This window comes from Oenanthe melanoleuca, chromosome 4 (assembly GCF_029582105.1).
Source record: "Oenanthe melanoleuca isolate GR-GAL-2019-014 chromosome 4, OMel1.0, whole genome shotgun sequence".
NCBI lineage: Eukaryota > Metazoa > Chordata > Aves > Passeriformes > Muscicapidae > Oenanthe > Oenanthe melanoleuca.
In genome coordinates, this window is record NC_079337.1 from 57,133,887 (window position 1) to 57,161,826 (window position 27,940).

The 27,940-nt window shown below is 38.7% G+C and overlaps 2 protein-coding genes across 3 annotated transcripts; both read right to left on the reverse strand.

The window, feature by feature from the left end:
- Window positions 1-6,163: 6,163 nt before the first annotated feature.
- Window positions 6,164-19,041, reverse strand: OTOP1 (otopetrin 1). The gene is made up of 6 exons (XM_056490359.1): window positions 18,756-19,041; window positions 14,089-14,225; window positions 11,149-11,207; window positions 9,126-9,256; window positions 7,220-8,166; window positions 6,164-6,843 (listed from the first exon to the last, which is right to left on the reverse strand). The coding sequence occupies exons 1-6, from the start codon at window positions 19,039-19,041 to the stop codon at window positions 6,673-6,675; spliced, it is 1,731 nt and encodes a 576-aa protein (XP_056346334.1). The 3' UTR covers window positions 6,164-6,672.
- Window positions 19,042-21,294: 2,253 nt separating this feature from the next.
- On the reverse strand, window positions 21,295-27,690 carry TMEM128 (transmembrane protein 128). Of its 2 annotated transcripts, none has more exons than XM_056490383.1 (5): window positions 27,568-27,690; window positions 26,354-26,492; window positions 25,484-25,645; window positions 24,395-24,503; window positions 21,295-23,030 (listed from the first exon to the last, which is right to left on the reverse strand). In XM_056490383.1, exons 1-4 carry the CDS (start codon window positions 27,683-27,685, stop codon window positions 24,404-24,406), a joined length of 519 nt encoding a protein of 172 aa, XP_056346358.1. In that variant the 5' UTR covers window positions 27,686-27,690; the 3' UTR covers window positions 21,295-23,030; window positions 24,395-24,403. The 2 variants fall into 2 exon arrangements, with proteins under 2 accessions (XP_056346358.1, XP_056346357.1); XM_056490382.1 differs by having other exon boundaries at window positions 26,354-26,495.
- Between the last annotated feature and the right edge of the window lie 250 nt (window positions 27,691-27,940).

The window sequence follows — 27,940 nt, forward strand, 5'->3', positions numbered from 1 at the left end:
CCCCAAGAAGCTGCTGTAATTTTGTATCTGACTTCAGTAATGTAACAACTTGCCCTGTGGAATAATTTGAAAACAAATTTCTTTTCAGCATTCTGGTTTCTCTGTATCTCTAACCTACGGCACCTTAGAAGGATCTATTAATTTTTTATCGAATGTGTAAACTACAGGCTTTTTTTTTTAGTTAAATAATTTTTATTGGAACTTTTATCAACGACATCATTGATTAGTATTTTATCCTGTCCATTAATATAGCCTGAGATTATCTTTCACAAAATGATTAGGAAAACCAAATCCTCCATGGAATCAAGTAGTAGATTCAGTAATGAAATCAGACACTATTGTGAAGATTGTTAAGCCTGATAGAAAAGAGGGGGCTCAGAAAACAGAAGTCAGCAGCTGGGTGTCTGCCTCTCAAGGACCACAGATGATGTCTGCAGGGTCAGACAGTGACTCATGGAAGGGAATGGGGCTGGGAAGCAGGACACCCAAACCTCATCTGCTTCACTGGCACTGTGGGACAGCTGTATCCTTGCAGAAGAGCCTGTTGCAAATGCTACAGAAAACTGCAGAGCAAGGTAGTTTTACAAGTATGTCAACAGTTAGAGCTGATAGGGTTTTTAATGTGTACTTTTTAGAGTTGTATAAGACTCGCATTAGATTTCATAGTTCAGGATTTATTTGGGGAAGAATTCCAGTTTCAAATTTTTAAACATTAGTGGTAAGGATGAGCAACTTTGTTACTTTGAGATAAACAGCAATAAACCACTAATTTTACTTATTTCTGCCTTTCCCCTCCTTAAACTGTACTTAAAATAATATGCTCATGTAGAATCCTTCTGGTTTCTTCTCCAACACATGCAATGAGGGTCAAAAGAGGGTTGAAAACATTCTAATCTTCCACTCTAAGCCTGGTAAATATTTGATTGCAGAATAAATTAGAATAAAGACGTTATAATATCCTTGAAAATCCTGGCTAGCCACTCACTTCCTCCTCCAGAGTGGGATGGAGGAGAGAATCAGAACAGTAAAGGTAAGAAAACTTGTGGGTTGAGATAAAGACAATTTAACAGATAATGCACAAGGTGTGTGAGCAAGCAAAGTGAAACCAGGAATTACTCCACCACTTCCCGTGGGCAGGCAGGTGTTCAGCCATCCCTAGGAAAGTAGGGATCCATCACATAACAGACACTTGGGAAGACAAATGCCAACACTCAAAATGTGTGTCCCCTCCCTCACTGCTTCCTTCTTCTCCCCTCAGATTTAGGCTCAGCACGAAGCCATATGGTGTGGGATATAGTGTGGGATGTGGTGTGGGATGTGGTGTGGGATGTGGTGTGGGATATAGTGTGGGATGTGGTGTGGGATATAGTGTGGGATGTGGTGTGGGATGTGGTGTGGGATATAGTGTGGGATGTGGTGTGGGATAAGGTGTGGGATGTGGTGTGGGATGTGGTGTGGGATAAGGTGTGGGATGTGGTGTGGGATGTGGTGTGGGATGTGGTGTGGGATGTGGTGTGGGATATGGTGTGGGATGTGGTGTGGGATGTGGTGTGGGATGTGGTGTGGGATATAGTGTGGGATGTGGTGTGGGATGTGGTGTGGGATGTGGTGTGGGATATAGTGTGGGATATGGTGTGGGATGTGGTGTGGGATGTGGTGTGGGATGTGGTGTGGGATATAGTGTGGGATGTGGTGTGGGATAAGGTGTGGGATAAGGTGTGGGATATAGTGTGGGATGTGGTGTGGGATGTGGTGTGGGATGTGGTGTGGGATATAGTGTGGGATGTGGTGTGGGATGTGGTGTGGGATATAGTGTGGGATGTGGTGTGGGATGTGGTGTGGGATGTGGTGTGGGATATAGTGTGGGATGTGGTGTGGGATGTGGTGTGGGATGTGGTGTGTGGGATATAGTGTGGGATGTGGTGTGGGATAAGGTGTGGGATGTGGTGTGGGATGTGGTGTGGGATGTGGTGTGGGATGTGGTGTGGGATGTGGTGTGGGATGTCCCTGGGTCAGCTGGGGCCAGCTGTCCTGGCTGTGTCCCCTCCCAGCCCCTTGTGCACCCCTGGCATCCTCACTGGTGGGTGATGGACAGAAAAGGCCTTGGCTCTGTGCAAGTGCTGCTCAGCAGTATCTGAAACATCCCAGCACTGTTTCCAGCACAAATCCCAAACAGGCTCACACTAGCTGCCCTGAAGAAATGTAACTCTATTCCAGCCAAAACCAGCTCATGTGACAGGAGATATTCCTCACTCTAATTAAAATGCTGATGTAGTTCACCAGAATTAATGATTCTATGTGTGGTTTTCACAAGATGGCTTTTAATTCCAGGTGTATTGCAGTGGCATTCAAGCAAAGATTTATTGGAAACTAAACATAAAACACCCACTGCTTTGTTACAAATGAAGTAGAGAGATAGCAGCTGGTTTTCATGCAATCCCTGTTTTTTCAAAACTTTCCACCTACTGCATCCATCTTTATTTGTACTTAGGCATAAATTGTGGTCCATTTGCTTCTGGCAAGAAAATGAAAAATGTGTTGGTAAAGATTTTACTAAAGGCCATTTTAAAGATGAAATTCAGTTCTCTTTCAGGTGAAGAACAGTAGGGGAGGGCAGAGGGTATGCCATATAGAACTGTAAGTTTTGTTTCAAATGTCAGCCAAATAACCATTATGGGACATAACACACCTCCTAATTAAAAAAAAAAAAAAGGAAAGAAAGAAAAAACAAAACAAAACAAAAAAACCCAGCAAAACCAAACCAAACAAACCAATAATAATAAAAAATACTCTAATCATTGACAACTGACATTAGAGTATCATCATCTTCAAGATGAAATTGCTCCTTTAGAAACTAATAGAGCAAAACCTCTTTTTTAAAGTTCTCCTTAGCAATTGCAGCTGATTCAATTCTGTTTCAATCCAGATCTGATTTTTTTCATGCATGCATAGAATGAGGCCAAATACTTGGGGACAAAGGTTCCCAGGGAATAAGTGATCCAGTGAGCCATCTGTACACACATCATGTATAATCAGGGTGAGGTGGGGAAAATAAAAATTATTAGATTATTAAAATCTTGAACTTTGGGAAACTTTTATTTTTCATGGATTTTTGGTGAAGATTAATGGGTTATTTAAACTAGTCATAAGAAACATGCACTTACATTACTTGGGTAATTTCTCTCTGCTGTTCTCTGGAGCCATCTATTTCTCTGAACTTATATAGTCCACTCAAAGTCTATGGAACATAAGTGGACAATACAACACACAAATATTTCCAGATTATCAAAATGGACATTATTTTTTTGCATGATTGAAAGAGAAAATTCAAAGTATAGTGAAATACTAATAAAAGCAATTAACTTTTTTTAGAAGGGCTCAACCATGAGTCCTCCATTTTCTTCTATCTCAGTGTCATTGATGCAAAAAGCCACTTGGAAAATCTGTGGTCATGCAAGTTTGACTCTTCAGGTAAATTGAGGACTGTAGTGCTATTTTTGCCTTTAGTTCTGTACTCATATGAGTTTAAATGTAACCCAAGCATGCATTATTGAATAGACAAAATTATTTAGGGAAGAAAGGGAAGGAGTGGAAGACCCTACCCAGAAGGATGAACATCAGAAAATAACTTTCTGGTTAAGATTATGCAGCAAAAACTCAGAATCCTTTGCATATCATTTTAAAGTAATATTAAATTGGAGCACCTCAGGAGAATATCAATGAGCAGCTGTTAGACCTCTCTCCTGGGTAAGCAGTCTCTCGTGCCTCCTGTCACATGCTTGAGCAGATAGGTAGGCAGAAATAGGTTTTGTGCCATTTATTATATTTTCAAACCTGTAATAAATCAGTATTGTCAATATATACCAGAAAAAAAAAAGTTAGAAAACAGCTGTTTGAGAAAGCCCAGGTTTAGCATTGAGCAGAGAACTAGAGGCCACTCTAAATTAAATATGTTAATGTAAGTATTTTTCCTTGTCCAAAAATCTATGATTCTTAAAAATGTATGATTCTATTTTTTTCCTGGTTCAAAAATCAATATTTCTTAAAAATGTATATTCTCAAATATTCAGAATTTCATGACTCACTATTGCTTCAAGAGTAGTTAAGCTAAGAGCTGCTTCCATAAATACTCTATTTGGATGAAACAATATTTTTTGAGAGAAGTCCTGTTGTGAAAACCTCTTAAGCATGTCAGGTCAAAATCAAGTCTCTGGTCCTGAAACAGAACCATTTTAGTCAGCGGGATTTCATCAGTGCAGCTTGGAATAGAATTTGCCCATTAGCATGTTTAAAGCATTTGCTCACTGCCAGAGTGCTACCTTAATTCACTTTTCTGAATAAACTTCAATTTCAGCACTCAAAAACAATTTAATATTGTGAGCAAATGAAATTATTTCAATCACAATGTGAAGAAGTAGAAAGGGATAAATAATTGAAAATGAAATATAACTAAAGAGGGATGTTATTTATTTTTGAAACTTCCAAATGTGTGCTACATGTTTGTAATAGAGCATATGGCCCCTTCTTGGCCTAGGGATTTAGAGCTAGCTCTGCTTTGGCTGAACACAAATGCTGGAAATCAGCTAAAGAACACCAGTTCTAGCTAAAGAATGACATGGGACCCATCCCACAGGAGCAGAGGAAGAAGAAACAGGCTTCCTCTAGCCATCTTTATGAGCAGTCAAAGATTGAAATGGAATTTTTGCCCCTACTAGTGAAACGATTTTTTTTTTTTTTTCTGATACTGGAATTAGCTCTAGAGTTTGTCCAGGAAGGAAGATTAAAGATTTCTTTGGAAAGAAGATTAAAAGTTTTATTTGATTACCTGGATGGCCCTGTTTACTCAAATTGTAGAGAGACAACTGAGCCGTCAGAGCTGGTATTTACATGAAACTAGGTGAGATCAAGCTACTGAGTTCAGGCAGAAAGACAGAAAATGCTACTGTCTGGAATGAATATAAGAGCCAAAAAAGATGTTATAAAAGAGCATGACAAGCAGCCTTAGGAACAGGCAGAGATTACAGAGGTGTGTCTCTTCTAAAAAATCAAACAACTACAATTGCTTTGCAGGAAGATAGGAGTTCTCATGCTCTGTTTCCTGATGTTTCTATAATTCAGACTTCACCTGAGACTTTAGATGGATACATCTTTACCTGATCTGGGCTCTGCAACAGGTAAAGAAGGCAGTAAAAATTCCTAAGCAGGTTATGGGTTATGTGTACCTTAAAATAGAAGTGAAGATTAATGATGATGTGAAGCAATTCCAGAAGCAACCTAAAGCGATCAGGTAATTTATCGAGTAGTCTGTGTTTGCCATCTAGTGGTACAAAGCCAAAATTTCTTTGGGCAGAAACAACTGCTGAAATCTCCTGTCTCAGAAGCAAACCTCTCCTACATGGAAATACTCCTGCTCTTGGGGTGATGGCAGTGGTAAGTACAACTGTCCTTTCAGGAACAGGAGCAGAAATTCTTCAGCCCTTGACCCACCAGGCTTAGGACTAGGTCATCAACAAATTAGCAAAGGTTATCCAGCAATTATTTGATCTCTAGCTCCAGTATCCTGGTTAGTGCTCCAGTCTTTTGATCTTGCAGGTGCAGATTCTAGTATTGAGGCACCCAACTTTTCACTGCTTTCTGTGAGAATTCAAGCAACTAAATATCACAGGGTTTTAAGATTATATTCTAACATCTTGTAAACTACACTTTTAAAACTCTCAGCCAAAGGCCCTCCAGATTTCTAGAGGCTTCAGCTTTGCATTACAGCACCTCTGTATGAAAACATATGATTATTTTCCAACCAGGAGACTGATCTAAAATGAAATTAGCAGCTCATTAAAAAATTGTGCAGGGAATACATACCAATCTGGCACTGGAACACATATACCTAAATATGAGCTATAAGACTAGATTTTTCTCTTAAAACATTTCAAGAATATTTGAATAAAGAGTTAATAAAAGGATTAATTTTATTTCTCAGTTATATCATAGAGTAAATACAAGAAAATTAATACAAATACATTTTAGTAGAAAAAATTATATACAGAATGATATCTAATCATACACGTTACTTACCTGGATTTCTTGCTATCTGTATGTATCCACAAAATAATAATCATATATTGATTTTCATCAGTAATAAGGAACTTTAAACTAATTCCCACACCCCAATCTTCTAGCAAATATTTTCTTTTTTACTATGAAAAAAACAAAGGTAGGAATTAAGAGTTTGAGTTTTCCTAATATCTCTGTGATTCAGCAGAGGCTCTTCCCAGGATTTTCTGTTCTAAGTCATACAGAATTTTTTTGTAAGCCCTTTTCACAAGTCACAATGAATGAAAACAAATCCATACAAATTGTATAGAGAACAAATACAAGTTGACTAAAACAAAGATTAATGAGATTGAATTAACTTTACTATGTAGTGCTAATCATATTAAGACTAATATGATTCTGAAAAGTGTATTTATACAATAACACCACATATATAACAAAACATGTGGAAAGAAAAAGAAAATTACATGCTATTAGCTATGGTCCCTTATTTAAAAACATTATTGAATCTTCTATTTATTGAGCAGCTGCTGCATTCACTCATTCATTCATCCATTCCCTCGACTGTTATTTATGTAATTCATTATTCAATCAATTGTTCACTGAGGGACCGTATATGATCTATGTTTTACAATTGACCTCAAAGAGCGAGGCAGCTGAATGCATCCGATAGAAAATAGAAAAAGGCATCGCGAGGTTCACAACAATTATCCAGGGTTCAAAGCCAAAAACGATTTCTTCCAGCCCATTGTCATATTCCGGGCGGCACCCGAACGCCGGTGGTATCCACAGCTGCAGGAAAGAACGCCAGGCCAATATTAATCACCAGTGGTACAAGTCAATAGCCCTTAATGACTGTGACTCCTCCATACTGCAAATTGCCTTCAGGAATCCCTAAGAAATCCCTCCCTGTTGCTACTGGGGCACGCTGGTGGAAGAGAGTTTCAGCTTCTGCTGCTGATACAGTTTTTTGGACTGTTATTGAAAGGAGCCTCCCATAGTCCACATTCAAATAAACTTTGTTCCCCAAAAGCATGTTCACCTCTTCCAGAAGTAAAATTTACTGCCTACAAACTATAGAACCATGCAATTTTAATATAGTTATCATACTTGAAAGGATGGGAAGTTTTTGGGTATTAACTTGTGAATTACATTCAAAATGTCTTACCGAAAGATTGCAGAGGAATAAAAATGCAGCGATGTTCTTCAAAATTCTCCTCTTGTTGTTAGTAGCTGAGTTTCTACTGGAAAATGAGAAATCTGAGGCTGAGTGCATGACCAAACTATGGTCCTGACTCATTTCCTCTTTGGCAACACCAGCTCCATCACTTTCTCTCGCACAGATGCTGCCCTTAAACAGACAGGGTATGTCACCGCTGTCACGAGCTGCTCTGCCATTGTAAATCTCTTTGTACAAGGGGGTGAGGGACAAAGTGCTCCCCCGAGATATGGTCACTATCCGAAGAGTTTTAATGTCATCATTCACCTTCTCCTGCTCGCGGTGGATGGATTCAATGATAAAGAGGTTCTGAATATATTTCTCAATAATAACCAGAACAGAGTAGGGCAGGTTATACCATGTGTATTTGGGATGACCTTGGGCACAGATAATGGCAAGGATTGAGCCCCAGGAGAGCAGCCAGGACCCTGCAGCTGTGCCCACCAGCAGTTCTGCATCCAGTTTTCGAGCAGGATTCTTGGAATTATCCAGAGATCTATCTTCCAGTCTGTAGATGAGAAGGGCAACAATTCCAGCTGTGCACATGAGAGCCAACACAAAGATAGCGTGCAAATAAAACATTGTGAGTGCTAACTCACTTTTGATTTTTGAACCTCCAATCTGAATTAAATACACAACAACTATGGCTATTGTGCTAGTTAACACCATTAGTCCAAAAATCATTCCAACAGTTATGCCGTGGAATTTGAATGGAGTTTTGTTTTGCTGGTGGTACTCAACTTTACGGCCAATGTTCTTCCACAGGACATAGAGCATGGTGGATGCTAGGATGTGGTACTCTATATTAAAGGGATATAGGTAATATATTCCTTGAGAAAATATCGAGCAGAGAGTTGTTGTTGTGCAATTGCATTGAGGTGCATGATCATCTAGAACTAAAGGAGAAGGAGAGATTAGTTATGTGCTTTATAAAGATTCCTTGGTTTAAGTGAATAAATAAAACATAAATAAAATAATGAAATACAAAAGGTAAGATTTCAGTCAAACACCCAGTTGCCCACCTAAGAAAGGGTCCCACTTCTCCATGCTTCACTAGGGTTTGAAAGCAGAAGGCATCCCCAGCAGTTGTCTCAGGATGGCCTGGGTTGGAAAGGACCCTAAAGATCGTCTGTTTCAAACCCCTCTGCTGTGGAACCTTCCTCTAGATGAGGCTGCTCACAGTCCCATCCAACCTGGCCTTGAACATTTCCATGGATGGAGCATCCGCAGCTTCTCTGAGCAACATATTCCAGTGCCTCAGCACCCTCAGAGTGAAGAACTTTTTCTTTATATCTTCCTTATTCTAAATGTTTGCTGATGACAACTTGCACCATCATACCAATGGAGAAAAGTTTTCATTATTAAAACACCCAAAGTGTTTTACACTTGTCTTGTAAAACAGCACTAATGGATAACTTCTATCCCTTTGAGCCATGCCACTGAATCCTGTAGAACCACAGGCAACAGGCAACAACTCTCCTAGGAAAGATTTGCAAGATTATTCATGCTTGTTTTTTAATTAATAAGTTAGTAAATAGTAAACCCTCATTTTAACACTGCTATATTAATTTATTACTGTGATTTAGTAATAAAATAGTTCTTTAGTGATGCTCCTCAGTGATGTTATTCCTCAAAAGAAATGTTCTTTAAAATTCTATTTGTTTGGAATTTAGAAAAAACTACTGCCTTGATGACATGTATAATAATGATCATATAACATTTCAGTATCAGCTAATTACCATGTGCCCCAGAATGACTATGCTGACATAGTCAGGAATTACTCAGCTACATCCTGTAGTGACAGTATGAGTGTCCTAGAGCAGGAATTTCACAATGCACCAAACCTTTTGCTTACCTATAGTTATGTTCCCAAAACCAAGGGTGATTAGTCTTTCCTTATGTTCATTCAATTGATGTTTTGACTCTGCTAAAACACCATTTGTCCACAGGAGCAAATTTGTGAAAACAGAATGGATAACACCAAACCTAGAAAATACAGTAATTATTGAAGGAATCTGCACAGACTGTATCTTGTGAAATATGTGAAATGAAATCAAATTTATTAAATTTCTGTGTACAAACTACCTGGCAGTATATATTGTCAGTGCAGGAGGAGGGTTGAAAAATCACTGATCTCTAAAGATGTTCTGCAGACACTGAATATCAGACTTCTAAAACCTCACAGAAATGCAATGTATTAAATGACCTCATATATTCAACTATTAACAGGGTGCTTTTATTATTTTTTATGCTCTCTTATGCAATGGGTTTTATTCTTTGGGCTGGACAAGCTTCATGTTAGTGATTGAACAGTCTGAACAGGATTAACTTTTTGCATACTGTATTTCACAGCCTTCTGCAGTGCTCTTTCATATTCTGTGTATGATCTTTCTTCACTGATACAGCCTTCTCCATCTTCTAGCCCATGGATTTTTGTCTCTTGGAGAGAGCTGAAGCTAAGAGAGGGCTTTATTCCATTCAAAGTACTGGGACAAATGAGGGTAGGTCTCCATGCATTTTTGAGACTCCTGGCTTCTGGCAAGCCCCTTCAGCTTGGTGAACAGCGTTGGAGAAAGAAGTCTACTAATGGCTCTGAACTTCCTAATAAAATCCAGACAAAAATTGTTCTCCATTGCCAAACAGTCCCTTTTTTGTAGGAGGTCATGTATCTATCTCTTTCCTAGGCAAAATCCTTTCACCTACCAACGTCAGATGTTCTCCTGCACCCGAGGCTCTTCATGTTTCTTCACCAAGAAATAGTTCTTTATTAAAACACTATTCTCAGTGATAAACTTGCAGTTAGAAATTTTTAAAATCTACTTATAAACAGAGCTGACAGCACCAGCTGACATGGCAAAGGCTTCTATAATCACTTTCCTCCTAAGCATGAGGTTTGAACACTTACCCAAGAGAGCAGAGCAAATGGAGCCCCTTCACCACAGATGACATTTCCGAACAAATTTATTTTACCTCCTACAGAAATTCATCAGATCATTTTTAAAAAGTACTTTGAAAATTACCATGTTTGCTTACATATGTTCTATGTACAGGCAGATTAATATGCATTAATCCACCTTCTCACAAAACCAGAAAACACACTGGATCTGATTTGGCACATAGGGCACCACCAGGGAAGTTGTGTTTCCAAGTGCATGTGCACAGCTGCATCTACCACAGCTGTGAGGTGTGGCTGACATGCCTGAGGGATGGGATGCCAGAAGGACCTGGATGAGCTCAAAAAGGGGCTCCATGGGAACCAAGTGCAAGGTCTTGCACGGGGGTCAGTGCAAGCCCCATTATCAACACAGCTGGAAACATCCAAGGCTGGGTTGGATGGACCTCTGAGCATCCTGATCTAGTTGAAGCCTATTGCAGAGGGGTTGGACCAAATGACTTATAAAGTTTTCTTCCAATCCAAACTATTCCATGCATCTAAGTCCTAGTTTTAAAAAGGTGCTTTCAATAAAATCAATATAAAATATTTCCATTACGTTGCATTGACTGCAGGTTGGTGATATGGGTTCCCTCTCAGTAGGTAAATAAATAAAACATAATACAGTACATAGTCTTAAAATCCATACATGATGCTTCCTTCTTAAGTGACTCTGTGGTATCATATATTGCCATTTTCCTCTCTCATGAGAAAAATATATGTATTCTGTCACTCTTTTGTATTACAAAATATCAGTGCATGTTAAATAAGGGTGAATGGAGTTTCTTTCTATTTAACTTTTGTATTTCTTTCTACTTAATGCAATCAAGAGGAGAATCAATCTCTATATACTTTCACTGTCCCTCATAAAATAAAACTTTTGTGATAAAGCACTGTACAGACCTATACCTATTAACATGCCAGATGAGGATCAGATCCACTTTACCTTTCAAGTGTTTTGAAAGACTGGATAACATCCTTTGCATGACACCACAGAAAGTACACCTAAATGGAAGAAATACAAATATCAATACACTAATGAGCATGTGTAACACTCAGAAAGGAAAGTGTATCTGTAGATAGACATTCCAATGGTTAAAACTTCTGATGATTTAAACTGAGGCAGCTCCATCTCTACATGTGAAAGAGCTCATGATTTCCTGTCATATTTACACAGAACCTAAGATTTCTTACATGACAAATCAGTGGTTTAACAGTAGAAAGTCTAAGTATTACTCACCAAAACATATTTTCCTTCTGTATCTGAAGAGACTTTTATTTCCATGACAAACAAAATAAAGCCACTGGTTGTGGATACAGGTATGATTGCTGCAGGGTGTGGTGATGCTAAGTTGGAATAATTTATGAAATACATTAAATTCTATGGAGGGAAAGAGATTAATGAAAGTATGTCAGACTTGACTAATAAAACAGATGCCCAGGAGGCATAAGAAAAGTTTGTACTAACTGCCTGAGATCCAACTCCATTAAGAACATGGCAGTCGCACTCAAGGATAGTGCAGAAAACTCAAGGAATAAAAGAGAGGGATAGCAATGATGAGTTAGCAAATCAAGGGCAAAGAGATTGGAAAATTCAAACAAATTAGAACCCTCTCTTTGTGAGAGCACAATGAAGACCTCAGAAAGAGATTGCTGTTGAAACAAAACCTAGTGTGGACAGGTTGAAGAAGAACTATACCAATAATACCCCAGAGATGTTAGGGTGACACTGGGAGTCTGTTTACAATAATTCCTAGGCTACTGAACTCATCAGTAGGTGAACTGTGAGGAGAGAAAGAATCCTAAAATTTATCTTAGAAACCTGCCTGCAAAAATGGTCTGAAAAGTAATAAAAACTTTGGGTTTTTCTTCAGGAACCAGAATAATTGGAAGCCCATTTTTCCACAGCATCCATTACTGTAGGACGCCTCTACAGCCTGTTTCTGAGGCGTTCAATGTCTCATTTTGGAAAAAGCTAGGCAAATGCAGTTCTTTATGGCTCACCTATGCTACCCAGCAATAACAATTTCCCTAATGAAGCATTTATGAATGAGAAGAGTGGCCACTGTAAAATCCTAGATGTAAAGACTAAAATATTTCATGTAAGCTTCAGCTGAAATCATATTGAAGTTACCTTAGTCTCTAATGCCAGATTCAATTTCCCATCCTGGGATAAGTGCAGTAAATCTGACAGCAGATGTGAAACCATTCTTTAAAAGTTATACAAATGTAAGTTTTGAAGATCTGTTCAGACACAAGATAGTGGGAAGAAATAGGAAAAGTCAGTAAAGAAATAGTATAAAATCCAGTTTTCACTCACGGAACTCATTGCCTCAAAGGGACTTCTGCCTGCAGAAGAATGTAATGCACAGCCTTCCCTGGGAGGGCAGGTACATGTTAGATCATATATGGGTGCAGAATGTATATATTAATTTCATGGCATGTATCAGGATGCCTCAGAGTAAATGACAACAGAATCTGATACCTATCCAGTAGAAAATTAATTCTTTGGTTTTTAGATGACACATATTAGGGATGTTCTCTGCTGTGATTTCATCCACTATTTCAAAGACATGAGAAGATTTATCTTAGGTAAGAGGTATCTAGTTAATTACTTTTTTAATTTAACTTTTTTCTTTGATTGCTCAGGCTAACATTCAAGTGTTCATTATTTTAAGCTCTGTAGATGATAAATTCAGAGACACTGGGTGCTGTAAATTTTAAATCAGAGGTCTTGTTGCCTTTGTTCAGCATTTTTATTCACTCTTCCACACTCCAGTTCATGGTGGTTGGAAACTTTGTTAGCTTGCTATAATGAAGAATGCTGTGTTCAGATCAGCAGGGCAGAAGGGCTGAATTTTGTTGTTTTTCAGAGATGAAGTAAAGTTGCAAGACATGGAGAGTGACTATTACAAGAATGTGAAATTAAGATTACTTCAGTCAACTCAGAATTTCACACTCAGAGAAAAACATAGATGGGGTGAGAGTTACTGTTTAAATTTCAATGGTTTTTGCTTTATTTTTTTAACTGTTGAAGAAAGCAGAAAAATGTAGGTTGTTCAAAAGTTCATTTACATGCAACCACAACTGCTGGGAAAACATTTATTTTCTTTCAGAATGACTTAAACCTCTTGGAAAATGCATAGAAGTGCCTGGCTATGGTTGAGTATCTCAGTTGAGTGGCTTTTTCTTTCCTTCTTCCCTACAAACCTGCTGACAGGGGTTCAGAGGAGTCAATGTGAGAAGCAATCAGCTATGGAGTGTACATTTACCACACACTGTAGACCCAAAGCCATGTAACAAACAGGCAGCTGGAATATTTCACAGGAGTCACTGGCCATGTTTGCTACTGTGCAGCCACTGATAAGAGCAACCAATTGCTTCTAGAAGGAACATCCATGTTCGTTTCACAGGGAAGTTGTGCAAGTGTTTTAGAACCAGCCAGGAAGGGTTTTGACCCCTTTAATTTACACCTCTAACCACAATGAAATATCAGGTTATACAGATTGATTGAACTTGTGTGACAAGTTCTACATATACAAACAAGGGAATTGTCTTTAGCAAAACACTCATTTCAGCTTGAAAATTCTGAAAATTCTGTATGTAACTTCAATTAAACAAAAAGGCCATGTAACTTCAACTACAGGAGAAAATTTTTTTATTATTTTTTTTTTCAAACCCGTGTTTGAAACCCATGAATATTATGGCTAAGCAACTTCAAGTTGCAATGTCTGAATTCACTATACATGCACAAGCATTTAGTCTTCAAAAGTATTCTATGATATGCTTAGAAATTAAATTAGCATTAAGTCCACTGATGACAAAATAAAATATATTTTTGTTAAGAAACAGAAATTCATAAAAAACTGCAACCAGTGACTTTTACCTGTAAGATGGTGTGGACAGCATGTGTAACAGGAAAAATGCCTTCAGTTGGTGATAGACAGTTTGAAAAATCAATATAATATCCAATTTTAAAGGAATCCAGAATTAAAGTAATCACTGCAAATAATGTAATCCCACCTATGAAAGAAAAAGATATTAGAAAATTTTAATGTATAGTTACAGTGTCTGGAGACTATTTGTAAAATATACAAAAATCTATTTAGGGGAGAGAAAGTTGATCAGTATCTGTATTCTAGTTTAGGGAAATAAGACTAGATCAATGCTCATGAAGATAATTTACGCCATTTTTGTTGTTGTTATTGTTGGGTTTGTACCTGTATGACTAAGAACAATTGGCAACAAGATTACTGAACCAAATTCTAAGGCCTCAATTTCCCTGATTTTGGTTTGTTTTGAGGGGGGAGGTGGGGGTTGTGGTTTGGTGTTTCATTGTTTTTTGTTTTTTTCATTTTCTTTTAGTCTTTTATTCAAGTAAGCTTTCACTGGATTTAATTTGGACTTATTTGAATGAAGACTAGATATAAATTTATCCACGGACCTGAACCAGACCTTACTGTATAAATCAGCATCAATATCTTAATCATTCCTTGCCATTCCTCACAGAGTAAATAACATCACTAGTGTTGACTTTGATTAATATTTATCTTTTATATGGGCCCACAATCTAACTTTCATGCAAGTATCATGTGTTCCACTTGACTTGTGGTAGTAAAAAAGTAATACTAAAATATAAATTTATGTAATTATATTTCTATTATCAAAGTTGCATTGATAAAAATTAGGTAGAAATTATATAAACATACTGTATTTCTTTATTATTTCACTGACCCTTTAAAATTAAAAAAAAGTAGATTTCAGAAACCTTTTTAATCACAAGGGTATGAATTCCAGTAGGATTTTGTGTTTCTGTTTTACAATCTCTGTAATAAAAAAACTGTCAAATTACAGGTTGAGTGTAATTTCTACCAAGAGCCAAAAACTTTTGCTTTCATATTGCAAAATCTAAAGCCTCAGCTCTACACTTCATGCATGTGTATAATCCCATACAGTTTGTTTTTTTAATTTATGCTTCTTAGGTCAGCTAATCTGTATTCTAACAAATGTAACAGAACTGGAGTCCACGTTTTTAAATAGAGGTGCCTTTTTCATTGTGTATGAAAGTAAATGGTATCATAAAATTCAAAATTATAGGCTACTCTTGAGATCAAATATGTTTCCTTCCTTATCTAAAGAATGTTAATAATTCTGAAATAAATTAGGATTGCTAGTTCTGATTATATTATTTTAAATATAACTGCTTATAAATCACTCTGCCTGAGGCAACTAGACATGCTCTGAGCAAGGTGTTAGACTAGATAACCTTCAGAAATCCTTCCTAGCTGAATTATTCCAAGATTGATTTTGTGATTTATGGTTTATTTAGAAAGTATGCAGGAAAGAGCCTGTTTGTTTGAATTGCATCAGTTTGAAGAACTTCACTTGTGTTATGATTGTTTCAATAAGAAGGCAAAAACTATCTTCTGTAGCAAAAAGATTATAGATTACTGACCTCCAGGGATTAGAAGACTTTATATTACTCTTTTAATTTTAGATTGTTTCATTTATTCAAATGGTATTTAGATATTTCTGCAGTCACCCAGGTGGCCAGACAGCAGGTGTATAAAAAGTGTCCAACATGCTTATTTATGGGCTTCAAAAGAGAATGATTGTACTAATTTTCTTAGTCAAAAATCAAAGCACAAACATAATGACCATGCATATGGTATGTTAATAGTTCTTCAGCCAACTTTTTGTGATGGAAAATTCAGTAGTGTGTACTAATATTAAATGGACACCAGTAATTTCAAGGAAGATAATTCCACTGCTTAGTTATTTCCATTTAAATTTTAAGAAAGGTAAAATTATTGCTATTGAGCACTGTTTCATTATTTTTTCTTTTCAAACATTCATTGAAACCTGCGTTTCTTAAGGTATCATTAACAGGATTTTCAATATTGCTGAGTGCTGGCTCATTTCTTCCTAGTAACCATCAAGAAGAAAAAAACCTGATAGTTGCAAAAATACCACTCTCATTTTAAAATATTGTTCAAATAATTGGCAATTCAATGCAGAGAGTAAAAAGATACAAGTTGAAGTTTGACAAGAGCTTTTAAGTTGTCAATGCTTTACATAGAAACTGTGCTGCTAAAGAATATGATAAAATAAAGCTGTTTGTGAAGCCAACTGGTTTTCTTTTTGAGTTCTCTGGCTCACTTCACTGAACTATCCCAAAAAATGGTCAGAGAGCTTTTCCTGGCAGGAGAGCATACTTATGGAAGCAACATTTGGAATAAGTCAAGGAAAGACTTCCTAAGGTTCCCGGTGGTTATTTAGGTCAGGATAACTGTGTTGTGTTAAAGACACAGCTCTGCCACAAACTTTTCCCACATCCAAACTCTAAGAGTGGCTCTCGGTCAACCACTCAGGCAGGAGGACAACCAAGGTCAAGAGTTCACACAAATTGACACCTTGGTGCAGAAAGGCTTGAGGAAACCTTCCTGTGAGCAGCTCTTGCAAACCGATCATCTGTTCTTCTAGCATTGCTGAACATGTACAATGAGTCAGTTATAGAAGGTTTTGGTTAAATACTTCTGTTTCAACAATTGTAAGAGGCAAATGGTCTAAGCAGGCAACTGCCACCACTTTTACTAAAATGATGTTCACAGTTTGAAAGTACTCATGAAAATACATTCATTTTATACTGTTTAATACAAGGACATTTGCTTTCACAATTACAGCAATGAGATGTTCTTCTAAAGCAGCTGACAGAGCTAGAAAAAATTGCAGACAACTTTCAGTGGAAAAACCCAAACAAAATATGTCTGTCCCACTCCATCCTCCCCTTTCCTTTTTGGACTTTTGATCTTTCAGGTAAAAGATTTCTATGACAAAAGCACACATAAAGAGTAGGACAAGGGAGATCTTGGCAGAGGAATTGCCACCTGAGTTTTTCTTAGCTCAAATAAGTTTTCTTTTACCAATAGAAGATAAAGCAGTTGTACAGACTTGTTGTAACTACAAGAAACCCCCAAGAATAGGAAAGTGTAGGTCATTCCCTAAGGGCAAATTTGTTGAATTGCAGCCTAGACATCCAAGAGAAGCCATGGAAGCCGCACCACTTGAGAAGCCAGTACAAAGAGACATCCTGTGCTGGTAAAAGAAATGGATAAGGTAACCTAGTAGTTCAATCCAGGATCTTATTTCTAAGTTTCTGTGACTCTTATATTCTGTAGGACAAATGAAATGCTGTGAATGCGGCGCCAAAAGAAAGAGGGTGGGGGACCCTGCTGTACTTACCCATGTTAGGCAGTATTTATTCCATATCTAGGAGGGGAAAGCTACTCTCTGAGTAACAAAATCTTAGCTTGGTCCAAGGTAAGATCAAGTAAAAAAATAGTAAAATAGTAAAAAAAGTAAAAATTCAATGAAAAATAGTAAATAATCAAGAGGAACAATTCAACAGTTGGTATATGAACTCCATACCTTTCAGGAAAGAGTCTACAGACCATAGTTGTACATTAAACATTTAAAGAATAGGTTTTTTGTCAGCAATTCAAACATAAATGTTTACTGTTTTAAAGAAAAGAAATGATACACAAAAACTGGGATTGAGAACAAACTACATTTCCACAGCACAACCTTGCGTTTCAATATTATCAGGATGTTCTTGGAATTTTCATTTAGATATTTCATTAGCTGCTGTTTTAAAATTAGCTGTTGTCTTACTGTTAGTAGGTAGAAAAGCTGTCATAACATTCCATAACATCCCAATGGGGAAAGCTGTCATAACATTCCATTTAAATGCTTACTTTCCAATCTATTATTTACAGTGCTGAGACTGGAAGAGGCTGGTAAAACTGGGATTGCCTACTATTCCACAAGCACTGATGTAGGCTGTTTCTTTTCCTAGGTACCCAAAAACACTGTCACTATGACTCTATGATGTGCTCCCCTAACCCCTACTCTCAATATACCCTTATACCCTCACTCTGGTACGCACCTGGCTGTAGATGAGGTAACTTGTGTACTTCTGCAAGTGAATGCTCAGATTAGATTCCTTGTTTAACTGCTTTATGTACTAATTAAAAACTGATCTGGCCAGGGATTTTGTCCTCTTCTGTCTAACTCTAGGTGTTTTGAAAGCATTGCTGTACACATATAAACAGGAATCTCTGATATACTTTAGTATAGAGAGTACTCGAGGACTGGTACTACCATAAATAAAATTGCATTATACCATCTGGAAAAGATGATAATTCCTCCAAAAATGTGCAAGACACGAACAAAATTGCCTCTTCCACTAGCTATATTTCATTTTTCAAGTTTCACCAAAGCAGCCTGATAAGGAAGAAAGGTGCCAGAGCTTCCAGCACTATAAATAGTAGGTTGGAAAGTGAGGATGTTTAACAAACAGCTTCCCAATACAATCTCCTAGTATGTTCAGCTTATGCATATATTTACTTTAGAGTGCACTGCGTGTGCATTCAGTTGGTGAATACCAGGATGCCTGCCGGTAGGGATGGAGAGGGTAACAAAGAGTCGGCAGACACAGGTGATGGCACAGTGTCCCTTGTGCGGCACCACTCCGTGCCATCAGCCCGTACTTACACTTGAGCCAGCGGGCTCCGGCGTGTGTGTCCTTGTCCCGGATCAGCCTCCTCTGCGTGCAGCTCCTGCACAGGTACCACAGCATCCACAGCAGCTGGATGAGCATCAGCGTGATGAGGTAGGAGAGCAGGTGGCTCTTGCTGATGCCCACGGCATGCACAGCCCAGGCGAAGGTGAGCAGCAGCCCGGCCAGGAAGAGGTTGATGCCGTACTGGCTGCTGAGGATCTCGGCGTTTTTCTGCGGGTAGCTGCCGCCCACCGCGGGGCAGCCGGCGGCTCGCTCCATCTCCAGCCGCCGGCAGGTGCTGCGGGCAGGCGGCCCCGCTTTCCCCGGGGAGCCCCGAGCCACGGCTGGCCCGGCCCCCATCCCGGGGGGGCGGAGCGGGGCCGCCGGCCGGGCCGTGCCCCGAGCCCTGCCCGCGGGCGGGGGTCCCCGCTGCGGGACAGGCTGCTGAGCTTTCTGCGGGACATCCTTGCCTGAGACTGACAGCTGGGGTCCGGATCGGGGGAAGGAGAAGTCACTCGGACGAAGGGTAGTTCAGACATGGGGCTATGTCCTGCTGGGAGACCTGTGCGGTGAACACGTTCCCTGGACGGGAACAACACTGTGTGTTGAACAAACCCCCGGCCCGACGGCTGGAAAGCCGAGGAAGTGCCAACACCTGGGAGCCGGCGAGGCTGGAGCCCAGGAGCCACCGGCTGCTGCTGGAGCTCATTCGCGCAGTGATGCACAGGGATCACACGCGAGCTTCACACTCCGGGCCCCACAATCTTCTTTTGGGCAATCGGTACTTTCAATGCTAGCCTCGGTTTTCAAGAATTCTCTAGAACTTTCAAAAGTGGTAATTTACCTTGTTTTTTTTTAAAAAGTCCCTTTCTAACAACACAGTACTATAGGAATTGCTAGCTGGAGAAGAAACTAGGAGCTCAAAGTAGCAAAACATTCTGCAGAATTTAGCCCACTTCTTATATATTCTTTTCCCCAATATTTATACACACTTTCAGTATTGACCCTTTTCTACTTAAAATGAATTCTCTTAACTTTGGATATTTGGGTGCCAAGCATATCTTGGAGGCCAAACACCAAGATAGACTGGTTCTTGTTCTGGCTAAACAGGTCTTACATTTTTTCTCTGTTCCTATTTATCACATATTGATGACCAAAAACATTGGTTTTACAATGAGTGACCCACATCTCACATAAAATTAAGCCATTAGTTCTACTACAGTAATAATAAAAAATAGATATATTGAAAATACAGCATCTATTTTACTCCACTTCCTCTGGCAAAGGAGTAATTTTAAACTTTTTCTCTTCTGAAGCCAGAAATTAATAGAAGGGTTTTTCTTATCTAACAAAGGACACTTTTGTACTTACATACAAGTGTCTGGAGTTCACAAGCCTCTTAAAGAACGGGTAAGAAAAACAAAATGGTAGAAAGGTAGAATGAGTGAATTCTGGACAATCATCTATTTAGATAAACATAAAGAAGTAGTAGTTCCAGTCCTTTATTCATTTTGTCCTGTTCTCAAGAAACAGGTATTTTAAGCTATCTGCAAATTTTCATTTTGAGGAAGGCACTTAACAGGAAGCCAGCCCTATGTTTCTGTTTGGCCTGTTAACAGCAACATAAATCAAAAGTGTAACTAGTCAAAGAATCAAGCTTCAATTACCTCTAGCTCACACCTACGTCCATCATTATCAGAACTGGCATTGTGGAATTGTCAAATCCCAATTCTATCTCATATGATGTACCCTGTAAGTAAGGAAGATGCTTCTATTTTACAAAACTTCTATGGGTAACCATGATAAATAATCTTTACTGCATGGAGTATTTAACTTCATATTATCGAAGAGTGTCCCTTGTCATCTGTGAAGGAAAGGTCTTTGGTGCTGGTACACATTCTCATCCTGAAATGAATTAATGTAAATGGATACAGAAGATACCTATGGTGTTTCTGTAACAAGAGAATACATTCAAGCTTTAGTAGAGGTGGGGATTTCAATTGCTTCATTTTTTTTTTTTTTCAGGGAATTATTATGCTACCTCTTTCTACTCTCTTGTCCTAAATTCTTTATTTGGCAGTAAGGAAAATAACAAAAGCAAGGAGTTCACAGAAGTGGCAGCAGCATTGTGTCAGGTTACAACAATTAAAATAAGCATTGTTTTGCATTCTTACCAGATTTGCCACTACTTCCTTTTGAGCATGTAAGTGAATGAGTGTTGTGTTGGATACTCAGATTTGTTACTAAAAGACTTTGCTTGACACAAATGATACAATGAGCATATCTACTGGGATTCTCAGGAAGACTTCAAAGCAGTCAGAAGGCAAACAGCTCTCCAGAGGTGAACAGAGTATTATTACACTTTCAGTAAACCCAGCTGAGGCGACATGAAAGCCAAAACACTCCAAGTCAAGTATAGTATTTAAAATCTACATGAACATCTATTTTATAGAAAAGGCAATGAGATGGCATGGAAGTCTCCAAGAAAGTGTAATTAGACAGTTAAACAATTAAATACTGAACAACTACTGATCGCTTTTGTACAAAGTTTATTAAGATGTTCAGAAGAATGAATTTGGAAAATCATGTAGCAAATAGTAATTTTAATTCAGATCACAAGGCAACTTAAAACACCTAGAGCATTTATATAGCTGATAAATAAAAACACAGCTATAATAACCATCCCTGAGCAATATTGCATTTTAAATATTATAAAAGTTACTCAAATGTACCTTTGTATGCAGACATAAAATTGTTAAAACCTCTTAAAAGATGAAGACCTGAAAATAAGCAACTTGCACTTTAAAGATGTGAAGCATGACTGGTTTGGGCAAATTCAAATATTTCATTTAAACAAAGCAAGCTGTTAACTTACCCTACAAACTACTTCAAGTAGTGCTGAATGCACTTTGTTTTGGTTTGTCTGATCCTTCGTATTACATAATATTTGGTCACAACCTTTTTCGTTAATGGAACAGTAAATGCCAAAGATGATATGTACCTCTTTCATTACTAAACATTCCATGTGTTCAGCAATGGTGTGAATCTGGAAGTCAATATGAAGAACACAGTATCTTTTGACAGTCCAGACTTCAAGCAACACTCACAAGGAGTAGATTTTAACTGGTTTCAATACCCAATTTCTACATTCTTCTATTTTCCAAAAGGCATGAGTGAAAAAGTATTTACACAAGGATCTACAAGAAGTGGTCTAGCAACTAGATGGTGCCCAGGTCTTCAGGTAGTTAAGTATGTCAGTCAACATGAACAGACACCTAATAAAAATAAAATCTTACTTTCTTCCTCAACTGAGTATTACTAGTAGCTTTTAAGTTAATATCAGTGTCTTCATTGCTGAGGAAGGAAAATGGAAACTTTATTAATAGGCACTGCTAAGAACAAAAAGTTAATTTACAGAAGAAAAAACAACCTGAATACTGAAAAACATACATCAAAAAAATTTAATGTGTGCTCTAAATTTCTTGTGTAGTGTTAATACTGTTCATAGCATTGCTGGTTATTCACAGCTTCATCATCTACCTTTGACTGTGGACAAACTGTATGAGCACAAGTAGAATTTATTTATTTAATTGATGGCACTGCCAAATGTCAACCACTTTCCCTTACCCCCATCCATACTTTTTTTTTAAATACTAGCAGATCTGAATTCCAGACATTAGATAATATAGTAGTTCCTACATGGTAAAACACATAACATTAGAAATTTAACAGATCAAGAAATGTCTCCTGTAAGTAAGTTTACAAGTACAAACACAGGTTCCAGATAACAGTATTTTACCTGTCAATTCAAATGGAAAGAATATAGTACTAAAACCCCACAGCACTTAATTTAAGTATCACTTACTTACAAACCAAACAACATGATTTGAGCAGGAAGTTTGAGTATGTGCTCTCTGAGGTCCCCAGAGATAATATTTAAAGGTCCCTTTCAACACAAACTATTCTATGGTGCTATTACTTACTACCCATGAGCTTAATATTCCAATATAAATAGAAGCTTTACAAAGATCTACAAAATCAAAGGCCTCATGTTACTAAGAGATGTAAAACCTATTTATCTTCAAATTATTCACTAATCAGTTGCTTTTTCCTATGGTTATGTTCATTGATTTATAAATCGAGTAGATTAAGAATTACTGTATTAGTTAGAGCAAACAGGCAGTATTAGAAACAACAGAAGTACTGGAATGCAACAAAAGTGACATACACTTTGCAGGATTACAGTTACTCAAATCCTTCACATGAAGCTGAAAGAAAAGAAAAAAAACAAACCAAATTTAACAAAAATCTTTGAAGGTTCTATATACTGCACAAGCTGTATCATGTACTGAATGAATTAATGATTCTGGAACACCGAGTAATAACTTGTCCCTAATTATTAGGCAAATAATTATTTGACCTAATTATTAGACTTTCCCCACATACTTCAAGGGTTCAGATAGAATTCAGCTAATGACAGAACCATCAAATATGGATACGTTTGTATCAGCAAGTGTGGCCCAAGTTCCCACAGTAAAGAGGTTCTGAATTAAGTACTGTATTTTTCAGAAGTCTGAGTTTTGCCAGAATAGAAGTCAATTATCTCCTTAAAAATCAGGTTTCTTGATATTTCAAAACAATAGAGGGGAAAATGCAACCATGGTTCAGTTTGTTATTAAAAAAATAAATAAATCTGAGTTTCACCATCCCAGCCATTAAACACTTTTTGCCTACAACTTTGTCAGTACAAGAGACTACACTCTAAATCCAGCTACCCAGCACAGTCTTCTTTTTGCTGCACTCCTAAAAATGCTGAGGGATCTCCTCACCAGGAAGGATTTGTGATGGCAAGCAAAGCCAACAGGCTTCCTCCTCATTCCCTTGAGAAGTACAACAAACAAGACCTGCTGAAGGAGTAGCTTCCCTGGGGGTTATGAGACACCTGTGATACAGGGGACATCCCTTACTCTATTTACTGAGCTGTATTTGATGTCTTCCTTAACTTTTTACATTTCACTGTATTCATATGATAAGTATATCCTAACAAAAGATGTGGCAGTTATGGAGAATACATTTTTCAAGTCAACAAAACAGATGGGTTTGCCTTTGAAAAATTCTTTTTAGAAAGAACAAAGAACATCTCGTATCTGGCAATTTTCCACACGGTAGGTTGATCTGGGCTGTGCATCACAGAAAAGGAAAACAGCACACTTGAAGAAAAAGATATGACAAAGATTTTTAATTTTAAAAAAATAGAGAAGGCCTTTGCACATGGATGTTGATATCTTCTCTCCTTTACTATCAGGTCAAGCAGCTTTACTAAGAAGTTCTCCCAGTCTAGGTAAAAGCTTCAGGCTTTTGGCCTAAATGTCCCCAAACCATCCATTCTCACTAATGTTTCTTTTCAACATCTAGAATGGAATTTTAGAGAAGTGAAAAGGATACTCTTCCCCTTTGGATAATTGCATGTTCTCTGGTTACTCTATAGGCCATAAAATGTCACAATTCTACGAATGTACACAAAAAATAGAGAAGGAATCCCTAAATGGCCTCCCAATCCTTAAATGTCTAACAAAGATAAATACTAAATAAGATAAATACTTTTATGTGCTTAAAAAATTCAATTATTTACCTGAAGAGGTTATCCCAGAAGTGACACCAGCATCACAACACCCATGAACTGAATAAAGAGCAACACAGGTGTAAAAAATGACCAGACAGGCCACAAGGCAACATTGAAACTGGGAACAAAAACAGAAAGTATTTGGTAAGTTCAGATGTCATATTGCAGAAACACCATACAAAGGAAACATATCAAAAGAGGAAATAAGATTTAAATTACTTAACCTGGGAATATACTTCTTTGTTTCTGAAAACAAAACACATCAAGGGTAAAGGGTAAAGATATATTTTACTTTCAGAAAATCTGTATCTGAAGTCCCTACTCTTCGATTTTTCCATGAGCATACATGGCATCTGAGAGAAGTCTTAAATCTGAGCTTTTATCCAGACACATTTCAGTTAACCGAAGAGATGGGGAAAATCAATTTGTTTTACAATTGACTTACAAGAATTACATATTTGACTAATTATAAACCATAGGGAACGTTTATTTTCTTCAATCTTCCTTTTTTTCACCATTGCAACAAATACTTTCTGATACTCCAATACAACAGCTAAACAAGAGGAAATAAATTTTCATGCAGAAAGCATATACTGGCACAACATATATAATTTTCTTCATTCACATTTGCTCAGTTCTGACTCATATTACCTCATAAGTAAAGCAACTTTTACTAAAAGTAGCATTCTCAGACAAAATATAAACCCTTAAAGACCATATGGCAATAGTCAGGAGTCTAACATTTTGTGTATGTCTGCTACTTATAGAATGTTTGATAATGAACTGTGACAGAAACTGATCAGGCTGAGTTTTTTCTCAGATGGAGAGACTGCACCTCTGCCTTAATTTGTAAACTGCACAAGTAGTTGCCAGAGGTGAGAAATCTACACTAACAAATACAAAAACTTCATTTCCCCCCTAAATTTTCAAGACAGAAAAGATCCAGTACATCTCCAAGTATACAGTATACAGTTTCAACTGTTGCAACTCTTGCTTTGTGGATGAAAGTGCAGAAATTATACTTGTTATAAAATGAGTCCATTAGCACCCAGACTCACACAGGTTTAGCAGAATTTTGCGCACAGTGTTGGAACTCACCAAACTGCTGCTGCTATAAAGGTAGCTGTTGCAACAGGAATCAGTGCAGGGTACTGCTCATCATAGTCCTGAATTCCACAGTACCACTCAAGATACAGTATGCAGTAAAAGGCAACAGATAAACATGCAGCCAATAAACAAGTGCCACAGGAAAGCCACCAGCTGCAGGAAGAAAAGCACATTAAACCATGTTTAGTACAGTCACATTGCAGTTTGCACTGATCTCCAGTTTACAAACAAAACTTCAGTCTACAAATAGAACAGGCAATATCTGTTAAACACAGAGATTGTGGACTAGATTTCCTGTAGGTTTTACCTGAATTTTTACAAAACACTTTTTGCCCTCAAAAGCTGTCTTCTAAAAACAACTGAGTTTAATTTTGCAATGAAACGTTCCTTTCATACACTGTCCCCTCAATGTGACAAATCTTGTCAGGACTCTACTATACTACCACACCAAAACCAATTCTTCACTAATAAAATAAAACAGGCTCCACTGCAACTGTGGAGTTTTTCTCTATAAGTTAGACTGGTGATCTTTGAGCAAGAGAAATGCTGCAGAAAGCTTTAATATGGTTGTAGTTTGTAAACTCTCAAATTTCACAGACAAGAAGCCATTTCAGTTTGTGCCCACTGCCTCTGGTCCTGTCCTGGACACCACTAGAAAGAGCCTGGCTCCGTCTTCCTTGCAGAAGGAAGATTGACAAGATGCCTCTGGGCCTTCTCTTCTTCAGGCTGAACAGTCCCAGGTTTCTCTATTCCTACTGCACACCTAGTTCATCCATGATTTAAAAAACAGCAACCAGATGTAACAAACTGAGTATGATTGTAAGACGAAAACACACCTTTTTGTAAGAAAAGACACCTTACCTATCGGCTTGCATAGTTTCTTTAACATTTTTTAAAAAATCAAAGTAGTATGTCACAGCTATTGATGCCAAAATCCAGAATGCAGAATGAATATTCAGTCTGTTAAGAGGCCTTATCGTCTTCTCTACAGCTGTAGACTCTTCTGTAAATAAGAACATAATTATAGCACTAAAGCCAGTCATTAAATGGAGTATGATTATAGTTACGTAAAGCATCATGCTTTATCTTTTTAATTCATTTATCTTGGGAGATTATTCTACTCATCATGATACACTTTGTACTACAAATAGTCTGAAAAGCTCTGAACATTTACTAAAATGAAACAGACTAAGAAGGTATCCTTTGATAAAAGGATAAAGCAGTAACAGTCAGTACAATACCGTATCTGTGTGTCTTTTTAGGAAACAGCTGAGATTTTTGTAAGGGTTGTTTAACTAGTTAAAAACCCTTTGTATTATTAAAGCGTTTCTATTAACCCAGCAAATAGAATTTCAGATTATTTCCTATTACTAGTTTATTTGTACCCTTCTTTATGAATTTTAGTATTTGCAAAACTATTCCAGGCATAAATAATTTTCTTGTTCTCAACTACAGATAATTCACAAATTTTCAGCTGCAGTTTCAGAAGCTAGTTTGACTTACACTGCACACTTTCAGCAGGTAAACTACAACTATCATTGTGCAGGAAACTAGCTTCTCTTTTCCTCCTCATTACCATGTACTGTTTTAATGAGAGCGAGACAGCAGAGCGAGCAGATGAGAAAGACTTTTTTGTGCACGACAGTAACCATGTAACACAGTATTTATATACACTGTCAAAAGAACGGTGTCTGAGGCGGTTTTGATGTCTCACACTCTGAAGTTTATCACTAGGAGTTCCTGGTGGCCTGTGTGCCTTCAGCAGTGTCACACATGCCGACTCCTCCACACGCACCGCCACCAGCCGAGCGTGGCCGCAGCTTCGCTGGAGCTTACAGGCAGCTTTATTTTTAATTTCCCAGATTCCTCCTCATCCTAGTGGAGCTTGGGCCCGGGGCATCGAGCACTTCATCCACATCGCCCCTGCGTCTCCCTCACCCCGCTCGCGGTCAGGAGCGGACACCTGAGGGCAGCGGGGCCGCGCTCCGCTCCGATCCGCCCGAGGCGGCCCCGCCGCCGTCCCAGCGCCCGCCCGGCGGGGCCCGGCACCGCTCCCGCGCCCCGGCACCACCCACCGGCCGTCCCGCCGCCCGGCACCGGCGGCTGCGGCTCCTGCGGCTCCCGGGGCTCCGGCCCGCGCCGCCCCGGCCGCCGCAGCCTCGGCAGCGCGTCCCCGCCGCCGCCGGGCTCCATGTTGGGCCGCTCCGGCAGTGACGCGGCGGGGCGGGAGCGCGGCGGCCGCGACCGCCCCGGCCCCGGCGTGAGGGGCAGCGGCGGCGCTGGGCCGGTGCGGGAGCAGAAACAGCCCCGGTATCGCACTGAGGCCGGTGCGGGGACAGAAACAGCCCCGGCACCGCACTGAGGGTTTGGAACACAGAAACAGCCTCGGGAACCGCACTGGGGCTGGTGCGGGAGCAGAAACAGCCCCGGTACCGCACTGGGGCCGGT